Consider the following 19,483-nt stretch of genomic DNA (forward strand, 5'->3'; position numbering starts at 1 on the left):
AAAAAGACATGCCATTCCATAGCGAGAGCTAACCTAAACCAAGCATGAGGTCGCTTGCTCCCGATGAATTACGCAAAGGACAACACACAGGCAGCATAACCTCGCGCGCGCACGCACAATAGGGTGGTACAAATGACTTTTGTGTGCTAGTGGCACGCTCGGTGACCAATAGCAGACAAACGCTGAACGCTTCAAGAACAGACGTCGAAACTTAGCCAATCACGTCGTAGCAGATGCAGTGTATCCGCCCACAAGGGGTTGGCGCGAGGAAGGGGTGGGCGAGTCGCTGTGCTTGCGGCTTTGGGGCGATCCGGCTAGCTAGTTTTTTTGAGTTGGTTTAGCGTACGAGTTGAGTGAGTGAATTTTTTAGACAAGGAAGCTGGCTGGGAAACGGGGTCCAAATAGTTCTCTCCTTTAGTAATCTCATCACATTGCCTCTGTGGAGGAAAGCCTGCCTTTATGAAAATGGGACCGTAAACATGTGGAAATAAAACGCCGAGGTGGTATTTATAATCAGTACCGTTCAGGATTATTATTGTTTGGTCTTGTACTGTTTGGAGGACTGTTGTTTTCCTGTGGGATATCTGGGTGCTCGGCAGCTTGCACAGCAAATATGAATCAGGAGGAAATCCTGAGGAGGTTCGTTCAGAATGTCCGAGCTATGAGAACGGGGGACCAGAAAGGAGAGGATAACTTCGGCAGCGACTTTTTGGTGAGAACTATACCTGCGCCGGGGGTGGAGGGTCTCATTTTTTAACGAACGGAGTAGTGATCAGTGAATACCTTTTGAAAAAGTGACAGGAATTGTATCTATTTCACTGCTAGATGACAACAGTACGAGTTAACATGATATGTTCGGGAGAAAAGGGCGATACCGGGGGTCGCGCATTCATTTTATAGGGTTGTAATGCGGCCTAAAGCGGGGCTCCCTAAACTTAATCCACCCCGGAATCGCCACCCTCTACTCTGTTTTAGCCGACGGGCCTTCCTATTATTAAATCTGTTACTGATTGTGAAAATGCCATTTAAAGGGAGGAGCATTGGCGATGGTGGTACTGTGGAACTCATCTGCCAAGTTGTGTAAAATGTACCGAGATCTTTTATATCCTCTTGTTATACCAGTGATTCGCGAAGGACAATAATGCTCATTTCTCTGTACCGATTTCACGTGTGTAGGGCGGATGGATTATGTTTTTCCTCTGCTCTTTTCTGCGCTTCTTCGTGGCGAATACACGTTTAAAATATGTACCCCGTGGTTTTGTATGTGTTTCAGTTGTCGTGCAAGTTGCTTTATTGTGTTTGATGCAACCCATCACTTGGTTTACTAGATCCAGACAAGCGATCATCTGGGTTCTGTAGCATAGCTAATAAAGCGCCTGCCTTCGAGCTGTGCCAGTGGCAAGAACATAAAGTGAATACCCTCTCTTGAAAGGAGCTCGTCTAGCAAGCCGTAAGCGATGAAAATGTCATCCTGCATTGAGCACAAAAAATGCTGGGAGTTTGCGGATGTTGCGCAATCGACAGGGGCGTTGGAAGCGGCATGCGCCGGGATGGGGAGGAAGTGGGCTTTAGGAAACGCGTCTCCCAGACTTCCCCTGTACCGCAGCGGATTGGGGGGCTAGAGCCCGGGCCTGGCGAGTCTCTACTGCCGCGTGACTCACGGAACGCTTCCTGCGCGCCCCTTCCGCGCGCGCCCGCGTTTCGGTATGCTTAGTGAGGTGTTGGCGCATTTGTGCAGTGTACCGATAGGCAGCTACAAATCGAGGAGAATAGTAACTTTCCTTAGCGGACATTGTGCACGATAGAAAATGGGATGTCCATGGTGGTGCTTAGACCTTTAAAGCCTGCCACGTAGATCCGTCCAGTAACAGAACTACTGTAAGAACGCGATTTGAGTTGTGTTGCTTTTGACTTCATCTGTATAGCAGGAGACCCAATATCAAATAAATCAAAAGAACTTACTCCATTTTTATAATCAAATCATTAATGGAGACATGAATACTTTTAGACTAAACGTCTGCAGTTTTTACATTTCACAATTACACAAAGGAAATCTATATTTTATAACAGAGTTTAATGCTAGTGATTTAATCATTTAAAAAAAAATGAGCATCAAGTAATTCTAAATGCCGTCAAGATGTTCTTGCCCCATTCAAGTCATTTCACTGGACATCTATATTTATTTTGTCTTGTCCTCCACCTGTCTCGTTGGATTGTAGTACTTGCTTTTTACATCTGCTCTCCTTTGGCAAGTGTCAACCAACTACAAAAGCCCTGAATCAATCTAAACCTAAAGATCACATCACATCTTAACTTCTTCAAGTATTTGGGCTTCCTGTCATATACAAAATCATGTGGAAAAAACTGTTGATATTTAAGAAGTCCAGCACTCCACTATTCATTCTCTTGCGTATTTCGAATATTCATTTAGGTTTGTAGTTTCTACTCTCGGTTACTCTGTGCGAACAAGCAAAGTAAAAACAGGATTTTTTTTTTCATATGTAATAAAAACATGAAATCACATTAACACAGACAAATGTTCAGACTTTTTGCTCAGTACTGAGGTGAAGAACCTTTGGCAATGATTACAGCCTGGAGAGAGAGCCTGGATCATTCCAACTTTTAAATATGAAGATGATCAGTTTGTTAAAAAGAATGAATAAAGAACACTGTGACGATCTGGTAAACTATTTGATGTCTCTGAATGACTTGGAATGGATTAGGCATATACTCGACCTTGCTTAACAGGACTGATGCCAATAGTTAGCCCCCATCCGTCGCTGCCTGTATAAACTTTAGCTTCTAGTTACTCTGTACCGTAACTGTAATAGAGGATACAGAAAAGGGATGGATGAATTAACAGCTTAGGTTAATTTAGGTAATGTTTTTGATCTGTAGGTAAGTTTTCCTATTAAATTACCGAATTCACTGACTTGAAGATGGCCTGCTTGATTATGAGGTTGAAAGAAAAGCATGAATTTCGTGTAGTTTACCACGTAGACACGATTATTCATTCTCTCGCGTATTTCGAATATTCATTTAGGTTTGTAGTTTCTACTCTCGGTTACTCTGTGCGAACAAGCAAAGTGAAAACAGGATTTTTTTTTTTGCATATGTAATAAAAAAAATGAAATCACATTAACACAGACGAATGTTCAGACTTTTTGCTCAGTACTGAGGTGAAGAACCTTTGGCAATGATTACAGCCTGGAGTCTTCTTGGGTTTAATGTAACACATTTTGTGCACTTGGATTTGGAGATTTATGTCATTTTCTGCAGATCCTTTCAAACTGTAAGGTTGGATGGAGACCATTAGTGAACAGCTCTTTTCAGGCGGAGAGATGTCCGATTGGGTTTATTTCTGAGCTCTTGCAGGGCTACTCAAGGACAGTTAAAAATTGTTGGAAGGTGATCCTTCTGCCTAATCTGAGGTCCAGAGTGCTCTGGAGCAGATTTTCATTAAGGATATCTCTGTACTTTCCTCTGTTCATCTTTCCCTCAACCCTGTCTAGTTTCTTAGTTCCTGCCACTGCAAAACAGCCCCACTAGCATGATGCTGCAATCACTGTGCTTCACCTTTGGAATGATATTTCACATGTGATGAGAAGTGCCGGTTTTCCTCCAGACATACTGTTAACCTTAGTTTCATCAGACTGGAAAATCTTGTTTTTCACAATATGAGAGTTCGCCGGGTGCTATTTTGCAAACTCCTAAGTGTTCTTCCATATGTCTCTTACTGAGGCTGCTGTCTGGCCATTCTGTCATTAAGCCCAGATTAGTGGGATTTTTGCATTTATTATTGTGCTTCTGGATGTTTGTCCTGTCTCCACACAGGCTATTTGGAGCTCACCTAGAGTGTCCATCAGATTCTTGGTCACCTCTTTTGCCATGACTCTTGTTATATGATTGTTCACTAGGAAAAGTCATGATTGTTCCAGACTTCTTCCATTTAAGAATTATGAATACCACTGTGCTCTTGGGAACATTCAGTTCTACTGAAATTATTTTTGTGGCCTTCCTTTGATTTGTACCTCATCAAATTCGTGTCTTTAAGTTGTACAGGTAATGTCTTCAACCTTGTGGCATGGTTTCTGCTCTAATGCACAGGAGCTGTGGGACCGTGCATGAACAAGTGTGTGTGCCTTTCCCAATCATATCCAATCTCTTGAATTGGACAACGAGTGGACTCAGACAAAGTGTAGGAACATATTAGTGATGATTAATAGAATCTGGTGCACCTGAGCCAGATTTCAAATGTCATTTATGTCAGTGTGATATTTCAATTTTGTATTTTTAGTACATTTTGAAAAATTTCTTAAATCTTTTTTTTGCCTTTTCATTTTATGGCATGGAATGTTGCTTTATATGGAGAAAAATGAATTTAAATTATGTTAGCACAAGGCTGCAGCATAGCAAAATGTGAAAAAAATGAAGGTATCTGAATGCTTTCTGAATCCACTGGATGTGGTAAAGGCTGCAGCAGGTATATTTGCTATTTTTCTGGGATTTCATATTTTAAACATGTAACCCCCAAAATATCTTCCTTCACTTTCAGTGAATGCCTATTTTGTTTAGTTGAGTGTTATATATAATATATATAATGTATGGGATTTGTTAGAAAATTGAATGAACCTTAACAAAACTGATAACTTCATTTCTCAATGTATCCATGTTAAAATGTTCCTTTTCTTCAAACACAACCTCACCACTGATATCTACGTTAACAGTATATCAGCCTCTAAGTATCCCTTACACATATATTTAATAAAGGTCTTTTTTTTTTTTTTTTTTTTTTTTTTTACAGCATGCAGATTGACCCCCACCCCTTACATCTTTTATGACCTCAGTTTCAAGCAGTATGTCCTCACAGAATTTACTACATGCTGCCTAGGCAAGAGCAGTGAAGTAATATTCCAGTCATTAGTTATGTGTGAAAAATCCTCATGATAGTAACTTTTGTCATTATTTGTGACCTTATTTTCAAATGGTTTTATTACCTGGTTTAGTGTTCCTGATTTAATTCTTTGAAACTATTAGTTGTGTAATGACCCTCATGACTCTGTTATTACATGTGCAGGTTCAGAAAATGGGTGAAGATTTTATCCACTGGTGCAATTCTTCCATGCCCCAAATTCTTCTGTGTCTCTTTCAATGTCAGCTCCAGCAATCATCAAGGAAATCAACTGGGCTATTTTCTCCTTCCAGCCTTTCATTTTTAGGCTATCTGCTATTTCAGTAACATTTTTGCTAATGATATTTTTCATTTTTGCCATCAAAATAATCACATTTAAAAAGTGTCATAGTATTTGGTCATACACCTCTATCTTGGGCATTTTACACATCAGTCAAGGAGATAAAATTTTATATAGAACTTTTTTCTAAGCCTGTCATTAATAGGCTTTTGCATAGCATTCTGCAGTCACTCACCTTGTCATCAAAATCGCCTCCCTGAAAGTGTGTACACAGTGCTGTGAACATGTAAAGAGGGTTAACTACTTATGTAGTGCTTCAATTTATAGCAGACAGCTCTGGGGAATCGCATCTCTTTATTCTTTGAGTCATTTCTCTCTTAGTTTCTGTATAATTCACAAACAAGATCATTTGAAATTCATGTATATTGATCTCTTGTGTGTTTTAGCTTTTTGTCACAGTTTTACAGCAAGAAATAGTGGAGGAGTCTTTCTGATGTGCTTTATAAGTATTTTAAAGCCACAAGGAACTTCATCATCATCTTTACTGTCCTGTTTTTGACTTTATATTAAATATTCACAGAATATTAATCATTACAGTCAATTTAAGAAACAACATTTTGATAGACTGAAAAAAAAAAATTCATTTATTAAAATTATTACAATAGGCACATTTGCTTTGTGTAGTATCTTGTAGTTATACTTTCAGTTCTACACTAGGTAAAGATATTAGAGCTGATTATGCTTTGCAGTGTAAAAGCAAATACATTTTTCACATGGTTATTACTTTTGTATCTTTTAAGTACAGTAGTATGTGTGATAATTTGAGTACAACACTAAACAAACTGAATCTATTAAAGTATAAGTTTGGTATTTTTCAAAAAATACTTAACTTTAGAAAACAGTTTTGTGCGGCAAATATATATAGGGTGAATCCTGAAATAACAACATATTCAGAATAATGAATACATTTTGTTAGCTGGAACAAATGTTCATACATAATCATGTTAAACAAATTTCATTTTAATGAAATGTAAATTTTAGTGTAATGAACTTTTTTTTTTAACCAAAAATAGCCACTGAAGATTTTTTTAGTATTAAAAAAATACAAAATGCCACGCACTTTCCGCATTGAGTCTCGGGAACCCTACAAGAGGCTCTCTCAAAGAAAGAGACAGTCTGTTGTGAAATTTCCGTCCAGGGCAGTCTCATCGAGAGTGTAGGTGGATCATCATACACACAGCTGAATTCTGAGGCAGTGTTCCCCTGAATGTCTGAGTGGGTAGTTGTGTCATTTGCAAATATTGTACTGTTCCAGTTTCGTGGCGGTTCTCAAAGATTTCATTGAGTTGGGGGGAAAAAAGTGAGGAATGGCATAAATTTATGCTGGAGAAAAAATTATTCCAGAATGAGCAAAAATGACATGGCAAAAGCATTTGAAATTGTGCCTTCATCTTCATCTAATGTCTCTTTTTCATCCTGTATTTTCATACCTGTATTTCTATAAAAAAAAATTACACCTAAAGTCTTGTTTTCATTCAGTGTTCGTACATGTATTTCTAACATCTCATTTTCAAATAAAATATTTTTTGCAGTTTAAGAAGCACAGTTTTTTTATACAGGTATTGTCAAGCTTGGATCACAGAGTTGCACGAGAGACAGGAAGGTGATCCAGGTTTTCAATAAAAATACTAGTACTTTATTACTGTATACAGAAGGCAGGCACAGTCACGAGACTTCGTTCAAAATAGGAGCTGTTACTTCAGCACTCAAGCACACGGGATAAGAGCTGTGACCTGGCCAAAGCGTCTTGCTTTAGCAACCATCTTCAGATTTGAAGAACACCAGTGGATTGGTATCACTGCTGTGGCAGACATGGTCTGGAGAAGAGAGATCAGGAGAATGGGAGGAAGGGTGGGTCAAAGCATGGTGTTAAATGTTCTAAACATCGTGCAACAAACACGTTACGTGGTAATCCTGATCCTGCAGAGGACAACCAATTACTTTGCCCTTGGTTTACTGTTTAACAGCAGTTACAGAGCTGTCCTTGCACCACTGCTGTTAGAGATGGTGAATCACTGGTGACATTGGTCACAATAGTATATGTATGTTCCCTATATTCATTATAACAAAATTTCCATTAAAACAAAATGTTTATGGTTCAATGAGTTTCGCTACAATGGGATTCCACCTGTATATACCATGTTTGTGAAGAAATAACTTTGACTTTGGTGAAAAATAACATTCTTTAAGAGCCTCCCATTTTCATAACTATGTATCTCTTTTGATAACTAGGTCCTTAACCTACATAAATTGTTATAGACTAAAAGTGCTGAATTTTTTTTAAAATTATATTTTTAATCTTAAATGAAGAATCAAGTTAAGAAGCATTTAAAACAGCAAATTGTTTACAAATATTGGTAACCAGTTTGCATAGCTTTCTACCATCTATATGTTTTTTTTTCTTTTCAAATTTTTAACTGCATCATTTTTCACACTACGGAACCTTATCAAAGCCATCCTCTTTACAAATGGGTACACAGCCTGTGATGCATCTTTGAATCTTTATAATATGTTAAGGCTTCTTAATGTAATTTTCAGTTCATCATAAAGAATTTTTTTGGACAACCATTATTGGTTTGGCATATGAAGCTAATAACCAGTAATGCTTTTGAAAATAGACAGGGATCATGTTATCATGCTTTAAAAAATGTTCTCCACTGGTTTTTAATTAAACATCTTAGTATTAGTATTCTTCTACAGAAAGTTGTAATTTATTGTAAGTTTTTAATTTTGAACCCACTTTAAAAACAGGTTTGCGAGGGAGTTATCTATCCCATAAAAATGGAATAGAAGTTTATAGTTCAGTACCAGTAACAAAATGGTGTGTGAGCAAATAACTGATAAATCCAAAACCCTGTGTCTTCCTTTAGCCTCCCTGGTGTGCCGCACCACAGTATGCACTATTTCCCTCTTCATAGCTTTGAAGTCCCGATCAAGTCAAAGCAATAGGATGGAGATTTCCCCCTTAAAGTTCTGATTGAGTTGAAGCATGTAGTTTTGTTTTTCACAACTACAGTAATGAGTGTCGTGGATTGAGAGGAAAGCTGACATTTACTTCTGTTACTGAATATCCCAAAATGCTGGTACCATACCATTTTAAATTTTGAGTGTTGTTGATACTTTTGCAGTACTGATTGTAACAAAGGCGCTATATAGGCACCCGACCCGACACAGAGGCACGTATAAACAAACACAAGTTTTATTTTCTTCACCTGTGGGTGCACGTCTTCCCCGTGACCCACAGGTAATACACAGTCCAAAAAACACTTGTCACACACACCAACAGATTCTCCCTTTTACCACCACTCCTCCTCAAGCTTCGTCTCCTTTCTCCCAACTCTGGCTCCTTGAGTGGTGGTGGCTGGCCCTTTTTATATCCCACCTGGAAGCGTTCCAGGTGCTTGACCACCTGGTCCTAATTGCCCTTCCGGGTGGGGCTGAAAATACGTCCAGCTGGGCTGCTGACTCCATGCAGCTCCCCCTAGCGGCCACCCGAGCCCCCAACCAGGCTGCGGAGGACTCCATCTCCCATGGAGCCATGCGACAGGCTGGGGAATCACCGTCCGCCAGGGAGACTGCCACCAAGCGTCCTGGGGGAGGTATTGAGCTGCCCATGGTTGCTTCCCCAGAACAGATGCAGAAGGGGCGTCCCTGCCGGGTATGGGACCCGGCTGTCCGCCACATGATATACTGCACAACTATAGTAGCAGCTTAGAACACTGTTTTCTTTAACTGATCCTTTACATAAATTATTAAAAGGAGGTTAGAGCTGCAAGACTGCTTTTTCTTTGGGGTGTGAATGGGTCAGTCTTCTTATTCCTTGAACTCTGTGTTAGATTTACAACTCCAAGCAACTTGTTGCAAGGTTGTTTTAAGCTGAAAGACCTAGAAGAAGGCATGTCACATTTAAGGACTGCATATACCAAATATCTCCATTCCTCAGTTTTTGGAGCTGTCACTTTAATGACTAATTACAAAATTGTTTTCAAAGATTTCACACTGAGTCCAAGTTGCATATCAGAAGTAGCACGAGTTTAGGGGCATATTGGCAACCAATCAATGTAACGAATGGCAGAATTAAGAAAAATAGTGGCTTGCAAGTGTAACCCTATACTGTAGACAACTTGGCTGCAGTGTGACCCCTTCAAAAATCACAGCAATTTAATAATTAAATTTGCTTAAAGACTGGATGGCACAGTCCCTTTTATGTCTAATGTAAAGCTAACTCTGTGCCAGTGTTCTGCTCAGGTAAGAACATCTGTTCTAAATAATCTGATTAAAAGTAAATGAATACCTGTAACTTTGTCCTTGTTACTTGATTGTCTGCTATGTGCATACTGAATTTCTTTCTCATTAGCTGTCGCTAGAAGACAAAAACGTGCGCACAATGCTACTGGTAGCAAGCATGCAATATCTTTGTGCAGTAGTTTGGCATTTTAACAAAATTAAAATATTTTGTCATAGTGATGGAAATAAAATTCTGTATCACATTGCACTCGTGTATCATTATAAATCAAGTAAAACTTAAAAGCTGCTTTAAAAATTAAATCCAAAATTTTCAGCTGTGTTAAGCTGGTTAAAACGTTTTTTTCCCTTTATATCATACTATCTGTCCTGCGCAGCTCTGCCCATTTAGTAGTGAAACAGGACAAACTTTAAAAATCAATAAACAAACAGGAATTGCTAGCCAAGCGGAGGCAAGGCACACTTCAAAACATGGCCAGAGGTAGCCCAACTCGAACGGAGGCTGGCGTGTAAGTGAGGAGGGCCCCGTCCAGCTCCCCACTCCTGACAGCATGCTTCCCTCCTTCCCATCAGCCTGCTGCCTCCATCTCGGATTACTGCAAATAAATCACTCCTGCAAACAAACTATGATACTTAGTGTGATGAGAGAAGTTGCAAATTCAACCGGAATGTTCAAGCAAATTATAGAAAAAAGCCAGATCTAAATCCGTTAAGTAGTTCTTTTGTGAAAAGCAGACAGACAGACATACAGACGTTGGATTTTATATGTGTATAGAGGTATTAAGATAGTAAAGTGATTTTATTCTGTCCATTTTTGAGATCTTTTAATATTGTGATCAGTTCTGAATGAAAATAAATTTGAGAATTTGTTTTTGCAAGTGTATTTGTCCGCCCATTGTTTTACTTTGTGATTTTAATAAGACACTGTTTCTCCATATTGATAACAGTATACAGTTTTTTTTTTGCATTTAAAATATATGAACATTTTTTTGACAATTAAATTTTAGTAGTAAAATGAAAATGTAGTATAGTAGATAAGAATAGAGTGCTAAGTGATTTTTGGAATATATACAACAAAATAGCAAACCACAAAGGTTTATGAAAGTCTCTCAGCTAGTGAGATACGATAAGATTGGTTTAAGGGAATCTTAAAATGTATTCTTTTAGTCAGTGATTGCTGACCGTTTCAGTGTGACACACAGTAGTGTAAATAAAGGTGCTGTTTTAAAACTTTAAAAATAACTTGATGATTATTCCAGGATATAGTATTCAAAGGCTTCAGTTTATTTGGACCATATGATTCCAAAACATTTAGTGTCCATATCCTTATAAATGATGTATGGTAGAGTGGATGGGTATAGTAATTGTATCTTAATTTAGATTAAATTTGATATACGTTATTTGTCCCCTAGGGTAAAATAAAACTTTGCCAGTAGTCCAGAGGCCTTTGCATATAGAGGTGTAATGAGCTACCTTATGTCATTCGCTGTACTGTTCGTCTTCAATTGTTCTTCTGCAGTTGCACAAAAACAGCTTGGCTATTGCAGTCAGTGGTTCTTTCTTTTCTTGTTGTGCCAGTAGCTGCAATAGTAAGCTCTTAACTGTTCCTCTTATGTGGATACTTTCAAAGAAGCTTATGGCATGACAGTGACACTGTAATCTGTTTGACAGTCTCTTGGAGGTTAATTTTCCTTCTTCCAAGTCATAATATAATAAATAATTAAGTGTCATGCAACTGAGGAATATTTAAATGTGTTGTGGCTGTCTGGACTATTATTCATGTGTTTTTATTTTTATTTTTTTAAACTGTGATTAATTTCATAAATTAAAATATACTGTAGTCTCTCTCTCTCTCTGTGCCTGCAGGTTTTCTAAGCTGAACCCTATAACTGTGTGCACTTTAACTCTTTCTACCTTTACATATAATGAGTTGTTTTAGCATTTAATGTGTTTCTTGGACCAGTCCTGATGCATGAAAATTACATTTTTAGAAAACTAAAATGTAATATGGATAATATTGACAAGTCAGAATTTAAATTTTAAGTTTCTATAAAATGACTAATTTTACTAGACAGAATGAGAGTTATAAATATTAATATTTTTAATATTGACAAGACAGAATAGGAGTTAACAGATATCTGTAAAGTACTTCATGGTAGTATTCACCTGAGGGACTTTTCAGTTGAATTTGGTAAAGCTTTCAGTTGTATATATCAGCAGGTACAATATGCCTGGACAAATTACAGATATTAAAGAAATATAATTGTTAATGTCTGTAATTAGAATTTTGACTAGTCAAATATAATTGTAAATATCAAAAATGAGTTTGCAAAAGACATTAAATTACATTGGCAAGGAAGATACTATTTTGTTCACTTAAGAAAAATGCCATAATTCTATAAAATATTACTGTGAAAATAAAGTACTTAGGTTTACAGTCATGTGTATTACAACTAGAGGTGGGCAGTATGACCAAAATTCTATGTCACGGTATTTTTCTAAATTCTGCCGGTTTCACGGTATTAGACGGTATTTTTTTCCCCATGCATGAGTGGATGTTAACCACATTTTCCACTGCAATTACTGCAGTAGACTGGCTAAGAATAACCTATTAGACTGTTATGAGAATTGTACATCGTACAAAAAGACATTTTAATTTGCACACAAGTATTAATCCAGGTTTGCATGGCCCCATAAGGTGATAGTTTTCAAGGGGGTGGCACTAAAGAGAAGGAATCACATTGCATGACAGATGCAGTCAAAATATAGAACCTTTAATTGAACAAATTTTGCAAAAGCTTAAACTATGATTTTGACAACATATTTTCAACCATCCAAAGAGGCATTTAGACTTAGCAAAATATCCAGAGGTGTTTGTCAAAAGTTGGATTGCACTGAACACGTCTTAGAAAAGGAATAAATAGTAAATATTTTTTGTAAACCAACTACACTTTCTGTTAATGTTAACAATCTCTGTCCACTGACACGTTAAAGTGACTTTTTAAACAATTTTACCATCATTAAACTGCATAATATTTAAACTAATAAATAATAACAATAAAATACATAATAGTATTACTGATAGTTGCACCATTACTTCAAGGCTTCAAGCCCAGGTGCATTACACAGTATTCACCAAATTAAAATAAAATAAAACAAGTGCAACTTGGTGATGACATCTTACCAACTGTACCATCATTTAGGCAAACTGCATTAATATGGACCTTGCTTCAAGCTAAGCTATATACATAAATAATAAAAACTGCAACTTGCATTTATAATGCTGTTTGTGGTATAGCCCTATGGAAGCGCATTAGGGCCACTGTGAAGAAAAAAAAATATGGACACGGAAGAAAAAAAACAAACTATATGTCGAGAATAAATTCGACATGTTGACTATGTCAAGATTAAAGTCGACATTTCCACTTTATTCTCAGTTTATTTTATAATTAAAGTAGAATGTTGTAAACTAAACTTCATCCTAAAATCAATGTTTAATTTACTAGATTTTCTCAAACCCCGTCACAAGTTAATGCAGCACATCAAATACTTTGTGTTAAGTGTTCCCCGACCCAGTCGTTAATCACTACGCTTCTTAAACTGACTTCCTCCGCACTAAGAGCAGGCGCCTACAGCAATCACCGCACAGAATCCATTCACTTTATGATATTCCTGCTCTCTACCAAAACCACACGATAATTACCAATCACCACACGATAAACGTCTTTGTGAAATTAAAACTAGTTATTAACTTAGCCGACGGAGTGTTCAGAACTTTAAAAATATCTTCGTTATACATGTTTAATTATGCCATCCATTCAGAGTTGCGCCCATCTCTGAACGAGTCGATAGCACATCGCAGAATGAATACAAGCAAAACATACACTAGCAAGTACAAAAACAAGTACAATTTGGCTTGCAGTATTATCCAGTAGTATAGAAACAGTATTTACACATCTGACCTTTTAAAACTAAAGTATCTCCAGGCGACGGATGTGACTCCTTTTTTTCGGCAAAAGTTCTTCTGTTCATCACATGTTCAACTTTACTTTTAGTTCAGTTTCGGAATGCTCTCTGTCCATTTTCACCGCGCAGCATAACTATGCTACCGCCCACTATTTGGTGGTGTAACAATGAAAAAGAGCCCTAGTGCAACAAATCTGTGTTTAGCGGTGTAGCAGTGAAAAAGGTCACCACTTAAACAGTTTCCTGCTGCGCCACGTTGTGAACGTCGTTTAGGCAATTTAAACCGGTGTTGCGGTATAAGAAAAATCCATATCATAAAAAAAATAAAAAACGGTTTTCGGTATGAACCGGTATACCGCCCAGCACTAATTACAACCTAGTGACAGTATTTAGTAATACTAAATTAGACTATTAGACAGGTAGTGTACTGGAGAAGGGTTTAAAAATCTGCTTAGAGCACACCTGTAGATCAAAAAACCAAAGCAGTAGTGTTGACAAAACTTTACCAAACTACATTGTGGTGGTGGCTGTAATATTTACTAATGAAAATAACGAGGTACCCATTTATTATTACGAAAATGCTGATTATATATAAGAAAAAAAATCTGCCAAATGCCACAGTATTGCATAGCATGTGTGAGTAACATAGTGCCAAAATTAGGTATTACAAACAACAGTTGTTTTACACACAAGGGTAAACTTTGCCTTTCAATAAGAATATTTTTTTATTCAAATACATTTCAGTTATGTTTGAATAGTGACAATGCAGTCTTACAACCCTACTTCAGACAGAAAACAATAGACAATGTCAATTTATTTATATAGCACATTTAAAACAACATAGTAATGCTGTGGCCAAAGTGCTTTACAATAATAGAATAAAAGAAAAACAAAACAACATAAAACATAAATAGAAATAAAATATATGAACATAAAATAAAATACATAATAAATAGAAGTAATGTTATATACATAAAAAATAGAAGTAATGTTGTATAATCACAAAGAGGAAACCATCAGTATTACTGAAGGTCACGGAATGAAAGTGAATAGAAATGAGTCTTTAGTCTTGTTTTGAACAGTTCAATTGTAGACGACTCCTTTATATGATGAGGTAAAGAGTTCCACAGGTGAGGCGCAGCAGCTGCAAAAGCCCTGTCACCCTTGGTTTTACTCTTGGTACGAGGGACAACCAGAGGCAACTCACCAGAAGATCTAAGCACTCTAGATGGCTGATGGAAAACACACAGTTCAGATAAATGGGCAGGAGCAAGCCCATGTAAAGATTTAAAAACTAGCAGCAAGATTTTAAAATCGATTCGAAAACTGACAGGCAGCCAGTGTAAAGAAGCTAAAATAGGAGAAACAGAGTCATACTTTCTTGCCCCAACCAGAAAGTGAGCAGCAGTATTTTGGACCAACTGTAACCTGTATATCAGGGATTTGTTAATCCCAGAATACAGCGAGTTGCAGTAATCGAGGCGAGAAAAAATAAACGCATGAGTAGCTATCTCAAGATCCCTAGAAGATAAAAAAGGCTTTATCTTACCTAATAGACAAAGTTGGAAAAAGCAACTCTTGACTACAGAATTTACTTGTTTCTCAAATGAGAGGTTACTATCAAAGGTAACGCCAAGATTGCGGACTTGAGGTTTGGAAAAGACAGAGAAAGAGCTGAGAAGTCCAAGACCAATTTGGGCTTTAACTGATGGACCCACTATAAGCACCTCTGTTTTATTTTGATTTAGAACAAGAAAATTATTAGCCATCCAGGATCTTAGTTCAGATAGACAATTGTGGAGTTGATTTGTTGTAGAGTTGCAGACAGGAATATAAACTTGAGTATCATCAGCATAGCAGTGAAAAGAAATGTTAAATTTTCTAAAAATCGCTCCAATAGGGTGAAGGTATATGGAGAATAAAATAGGACCCAAAATGGATCCCTGAGGAACACCATATTTAAGAGGAGCAGTAGATGAAGAAGAGGAATTAAAAGTCACTGAAATGTGTCTACCAGTTAAATATGACCTGAGCCAGTTAAGAGCAACCCCTTTAAGCCCAACAGGATGTTCAAGCCGCATCAGCAATATCTCGTGGTCAATAGTGTCAAAGGCAGCGGACAGGTCAAGGAGGAGAAGGACTGCCGCATCACCTGAGTCAGTAATAAGAGAGATGTCGTTGAACACTTTCAGGAGTGCCGTTTCAACACTATGATAACGCCTAAAGCCAGATTGGTAGATCTCAAATAAATTATTGGAGTTAAGGTGATCAACCAATTGATTATAAATACTTCTTTCTAGAATTTTAGCCAGAAATGGCAGTTGGGAAATTGGACGAAAATTGGCTAAAACTCCAGGATCTAATTCTGCCTTTTTTAGACGGGGACGGACTGCAGCATGTTTAAAAAATGAGGGCACAACTCCCGAACTAATAGAATCATTGAAGATGGCTAGTAAGGGTGGGCCCAACACATCAAAAGGCTTCCACTAAGAGACGTGGTGGTACAATATCCAGAGGACTGGGGGCTGGTTTAAGGGTGTCAATAGTTCTTTTTAGCTGTGAAAGTGAGACTTGATCAAAGGTTTCTAAGACAATGTCATGATTAACAGTAGAAAGTTCATAGCCCGCTTGAACAATGCCACGGCAGATAGTATTGATTTTGCTGACAAAGAATGATAGAAACTGGTCACATGAATGAACAATGCTATTTGATCCCATTGCAGAGTGGGGGTGAATGGCCGCATTAATTGAATTAAATAAGACCCTAGGATTCTTTGAGTGACGGGATACTAAATCGGCAAAGAAGTTTTGTTTTGTTATCTTAACTTCAGCCTGGAAATTGAAAAGAGAAGTCCTAAAAATCTGTTTAGAGACAATCAGTCCATCTTGTCATATCTAGACATATGAAACACGTTCCCAAATAAGTTAGTAGATGGTAGTACTTTGGGGAAACATTCAAAACCTGGCTTTATGCTATTCTTGAGAAGTTAGGTAAATAGTATTGATAACATGCCTTGGTTGAACTTATTCTAATAATGTGGTAAGTGTGTAGTTGGGGACTTTCAGTTTGTGCATTTGGTGGACATTGAAAAGATGAATAAAGCTGGATAAAAGAGACGGGAGTGGAGTCTTGCAGCAGGAGCACTGTGAGATGGAGCATAAGCTTCATCTGATGTGTGTTACCAATGTTCCTTTTAAAGCCTGCCATTTTCACACATTTATTTATTTATTTTTGTTTTGAGTTACACATCACATGCCAGCTGCTTGTGTACCACCCTGGTTGAAAACAGAGGCTCCTAGCTTGATGAACATTTTCAGTTATATATATTAAAGGAAATTGTGAGGCAATTTAAAGACAATCTTTAAAATAGTGATTATTTTTAAGAACATCGACCATGCCGGGATTGCCACAGAGGAAAATCTCTGGCATAGTTCACTTTTTTCGAAAGAAAATGAACAATAAATGGGAATATTTGATGTTTTAACTTTCTTCCATCTTCTAATATTAGAAAAACATGAAGTTATTGCACATATAATTTATGGTGGCAGTGTGCAGTCTTTTGGCTAAATGCAAAATTTCTGAGACTTGAATGCAACGAAGAAATATACAGTGGGAGTTTTTTCACACAATATTCCTTAGGGCGTAGGGAGGGGAGTTTAATTTTGCACGCTAAAACATCTTGTTACCTGAAAATGAAAAAATAAGCAGTACAATGCACTAGTAAATTAATGAAGTTAATAAATGAATACATGGCAGTATATTCATGACTGTTCATTAATGGTAGGTAGTGAAGCCATTTTGTTATCTTGAGAAGGCAACAAGTTTTGCTTCCTGTGTCTGAAGGCTTTCAAAGTGCACAGTATTTTAAGTATAAAATGAACAGATGTATCAGAATTTCATTGTTACAAATTTTAACACTTCTCGGGGAGCTTTTCCAGTAGCTAAGTGGAGCAGCATCAAGCCAACATGAAAAGTTGGACATACAGCCCCATATACTTTTATTATTTGTGCCATTTTTTATAATCTTTCTTTAAAATCTGCTTAACTTCTTATGTTAACTTCATATTAGTACCTCACTGTATAGTATATCATGCAAAACTAATGAGGAATAATGATGGTCTGATCAGTTGGCTGCTTCTCAAGATAGTTCAATTTTCACCCTGAATTACCTGATTGGTGATTAGCAAATTAACTGATCTCAGAAAATGTTTAATCAGATATAAAAGTTATATAATTTAGGTGCTCTTTTTCGTGATCCTTTACGTGAAATATTATGGTAGGTACAGAATCGGCACAAGTCATTTTGCTGCTGAACTTCCTGTAAACCGTGAGCAAACAGACATTATTTAGGACAGAATTGAGTCAGAAATATTAGCTTTTACTTTAAAAAATGTGGTATAATAAAATGGAGAAAATGGAATCTGAGGTGTCATCCTGTGCATGGATTGGAACGGCAGAAACTAAGAGAATGAGTTCAGACCTTTTGATTTTGTCCTGTAATTTAAAACAGCCACTCCTTGTTTGAGTGTGGACGGTGAGTGAACTTGTGTTTAATATAGCAGCTCACATTTTTAATTAGAAAAAGAACATATGAAGATGAATTTCCCCCTTCTGCTTAGTAAACAATAAGCCTATCAGCTTACGAGTAAAATTCGTCGATATTACATGTAAACCTGTTAAACATGTTAGCCGTATATCTTCTTGGGAAACATGAACATTTTATTAAAATTTTGACGTGTATTTATGACAGGAAATTTTCCTTTATGGCTTATATATTGTGGATACATTTTTAAAAATGTTTTCTTAGTCTAGAAAGTGTTTTAATAGAATTTTATTTTCTTAGTCCTTAATATTGTCACTGAACAGAATTTCATTTTGTTAATAAAAATGAACCGGTAACTGGTATGCAGTTTCATTATGTAAAAATACCACTTTAATATAGAAGAAAAGGCTTTGACATAGCTTGTTATGCAAGGGCTTAGTCGGGGAAACACAAATTATGCTGAATCAGGGAGCATAAAACAGTTGATGATAGGGTGAAATATCACTGTGTTATGGAGAAAAATATAAAGATATGCCCAGGCAGACTTTTCAGCTTAGTTCTGAAAAGGGTTAATTAAAAAATTTGAATATCCTTTTTATTTTTCTGTGGGGAGTCTAGCATTGTTCTATGCAATAAAAGCACTCTTATCAGTACTGTCCTGCACTGTTAATGAAATTCTTATTTTTGGCTTTCAAAGATGTCGCATTTGGGTTCCACTAATGGCAAAATACAAGGTGTACAGTGAGTAATATACAAAGTTTTAAATAAGCACAAACAACACTCAACCTGTGCTAATGGGCCAACTATAGAGTGAGATATGCTCTCGGTCACTCAGTGGGGTGAATTTCTTACGTTTATAATCTTAAGAATACTATAAAAAAACTAGCCAACCCGCTGCATAATTATTTATTGATGGGTGAACACTTCCTGAAAGACACAGTTGTCCAAATGGGGTGGGTTTGAGGATACGACTGTGAGTGAATGAAAAGATGGAACTCTGGAGAGAGCAACATACAATTGTCCGTGACTGAAAACTGGTTTTGGCAGATACAGGCATATCTTTTTGAAAGTTTGGCCCTGTGTCTTATTAATTGTCATCGCAAAGGCCAATCTAACAGGAAATTGTCTGCGTGTAAAAGTAAAAGGTAAATTTGAATCTGATGGGGTCAGGGAAATCTGGGGAATAAGGACAGTTTGTGAGGTAGCAGCTGCGATAGATTTACACTCCAGTACATTGCGGTGAATGCTGTTAACAGTCATGCAGGCGGGCAAGCCAACAAAAACACTATGCTCTTAGTATGGTATGAATCAGGTTTTTGTAGACAAAGGTTTTCCCTGTTCCTGCAGGACCATCTAAGAAGAAGCATGTTTGTCGTGGATGGGAATTGCTGTATGCAGCATGTAAAACAGTTTGCGAGGGTGGACGCGGTCATACGTATCCCATGACGTGGGAGGAGGGTTAGAGTTGGTGGGTGG

At 37.2% G+C, this 19,483-nt stretch overlaps 1 protein-coding gene across 2 annotated transcripts in view; it reads left to right on the forward strand.

The window, feature by feature from the left end:
* Nucleotides 1-283: 283 nt before the first annotated feature.
* Nucleotides 284-19,483, forward strand: part of LOC114659261 (tyrosine-protein phosphatase non-receptor type 12-like) — a 174,022-nt gene continuing 154,822 nt past the window's right edge. The window contains exon 1 of one of the 2 annotated variants that reach the window (XM_028811663.2): nt 284-712. In XM_028811663.2, coding sequence (XP_028667496.1) covers nt 614-712 — 99 coding nt within the window. In that variant the 5' untranslated portion in view covers nt 284-613. The remainder of the gene's footprint in view (nt 713-19,483) is intronic. The other variant, XM_028811655.2, reaches the window with a different exon arrangement.

This window comes from Erpetoichthys calabaricus, chromosome 1 (genome assembly GCF_900747795.2).
Source record: "Erpetoichthys calabaricus chromosome 1, fErpCal1.3, whole genome shotgun sequence".
Taxonomy (NCBI): domain Eukaryota; kingdom Metazoa; phylum Chordata; class Cladistia; order Polypteriformes; family Polypteridae; genus Erpetoichthys; species Erpetoichthys calabaricus.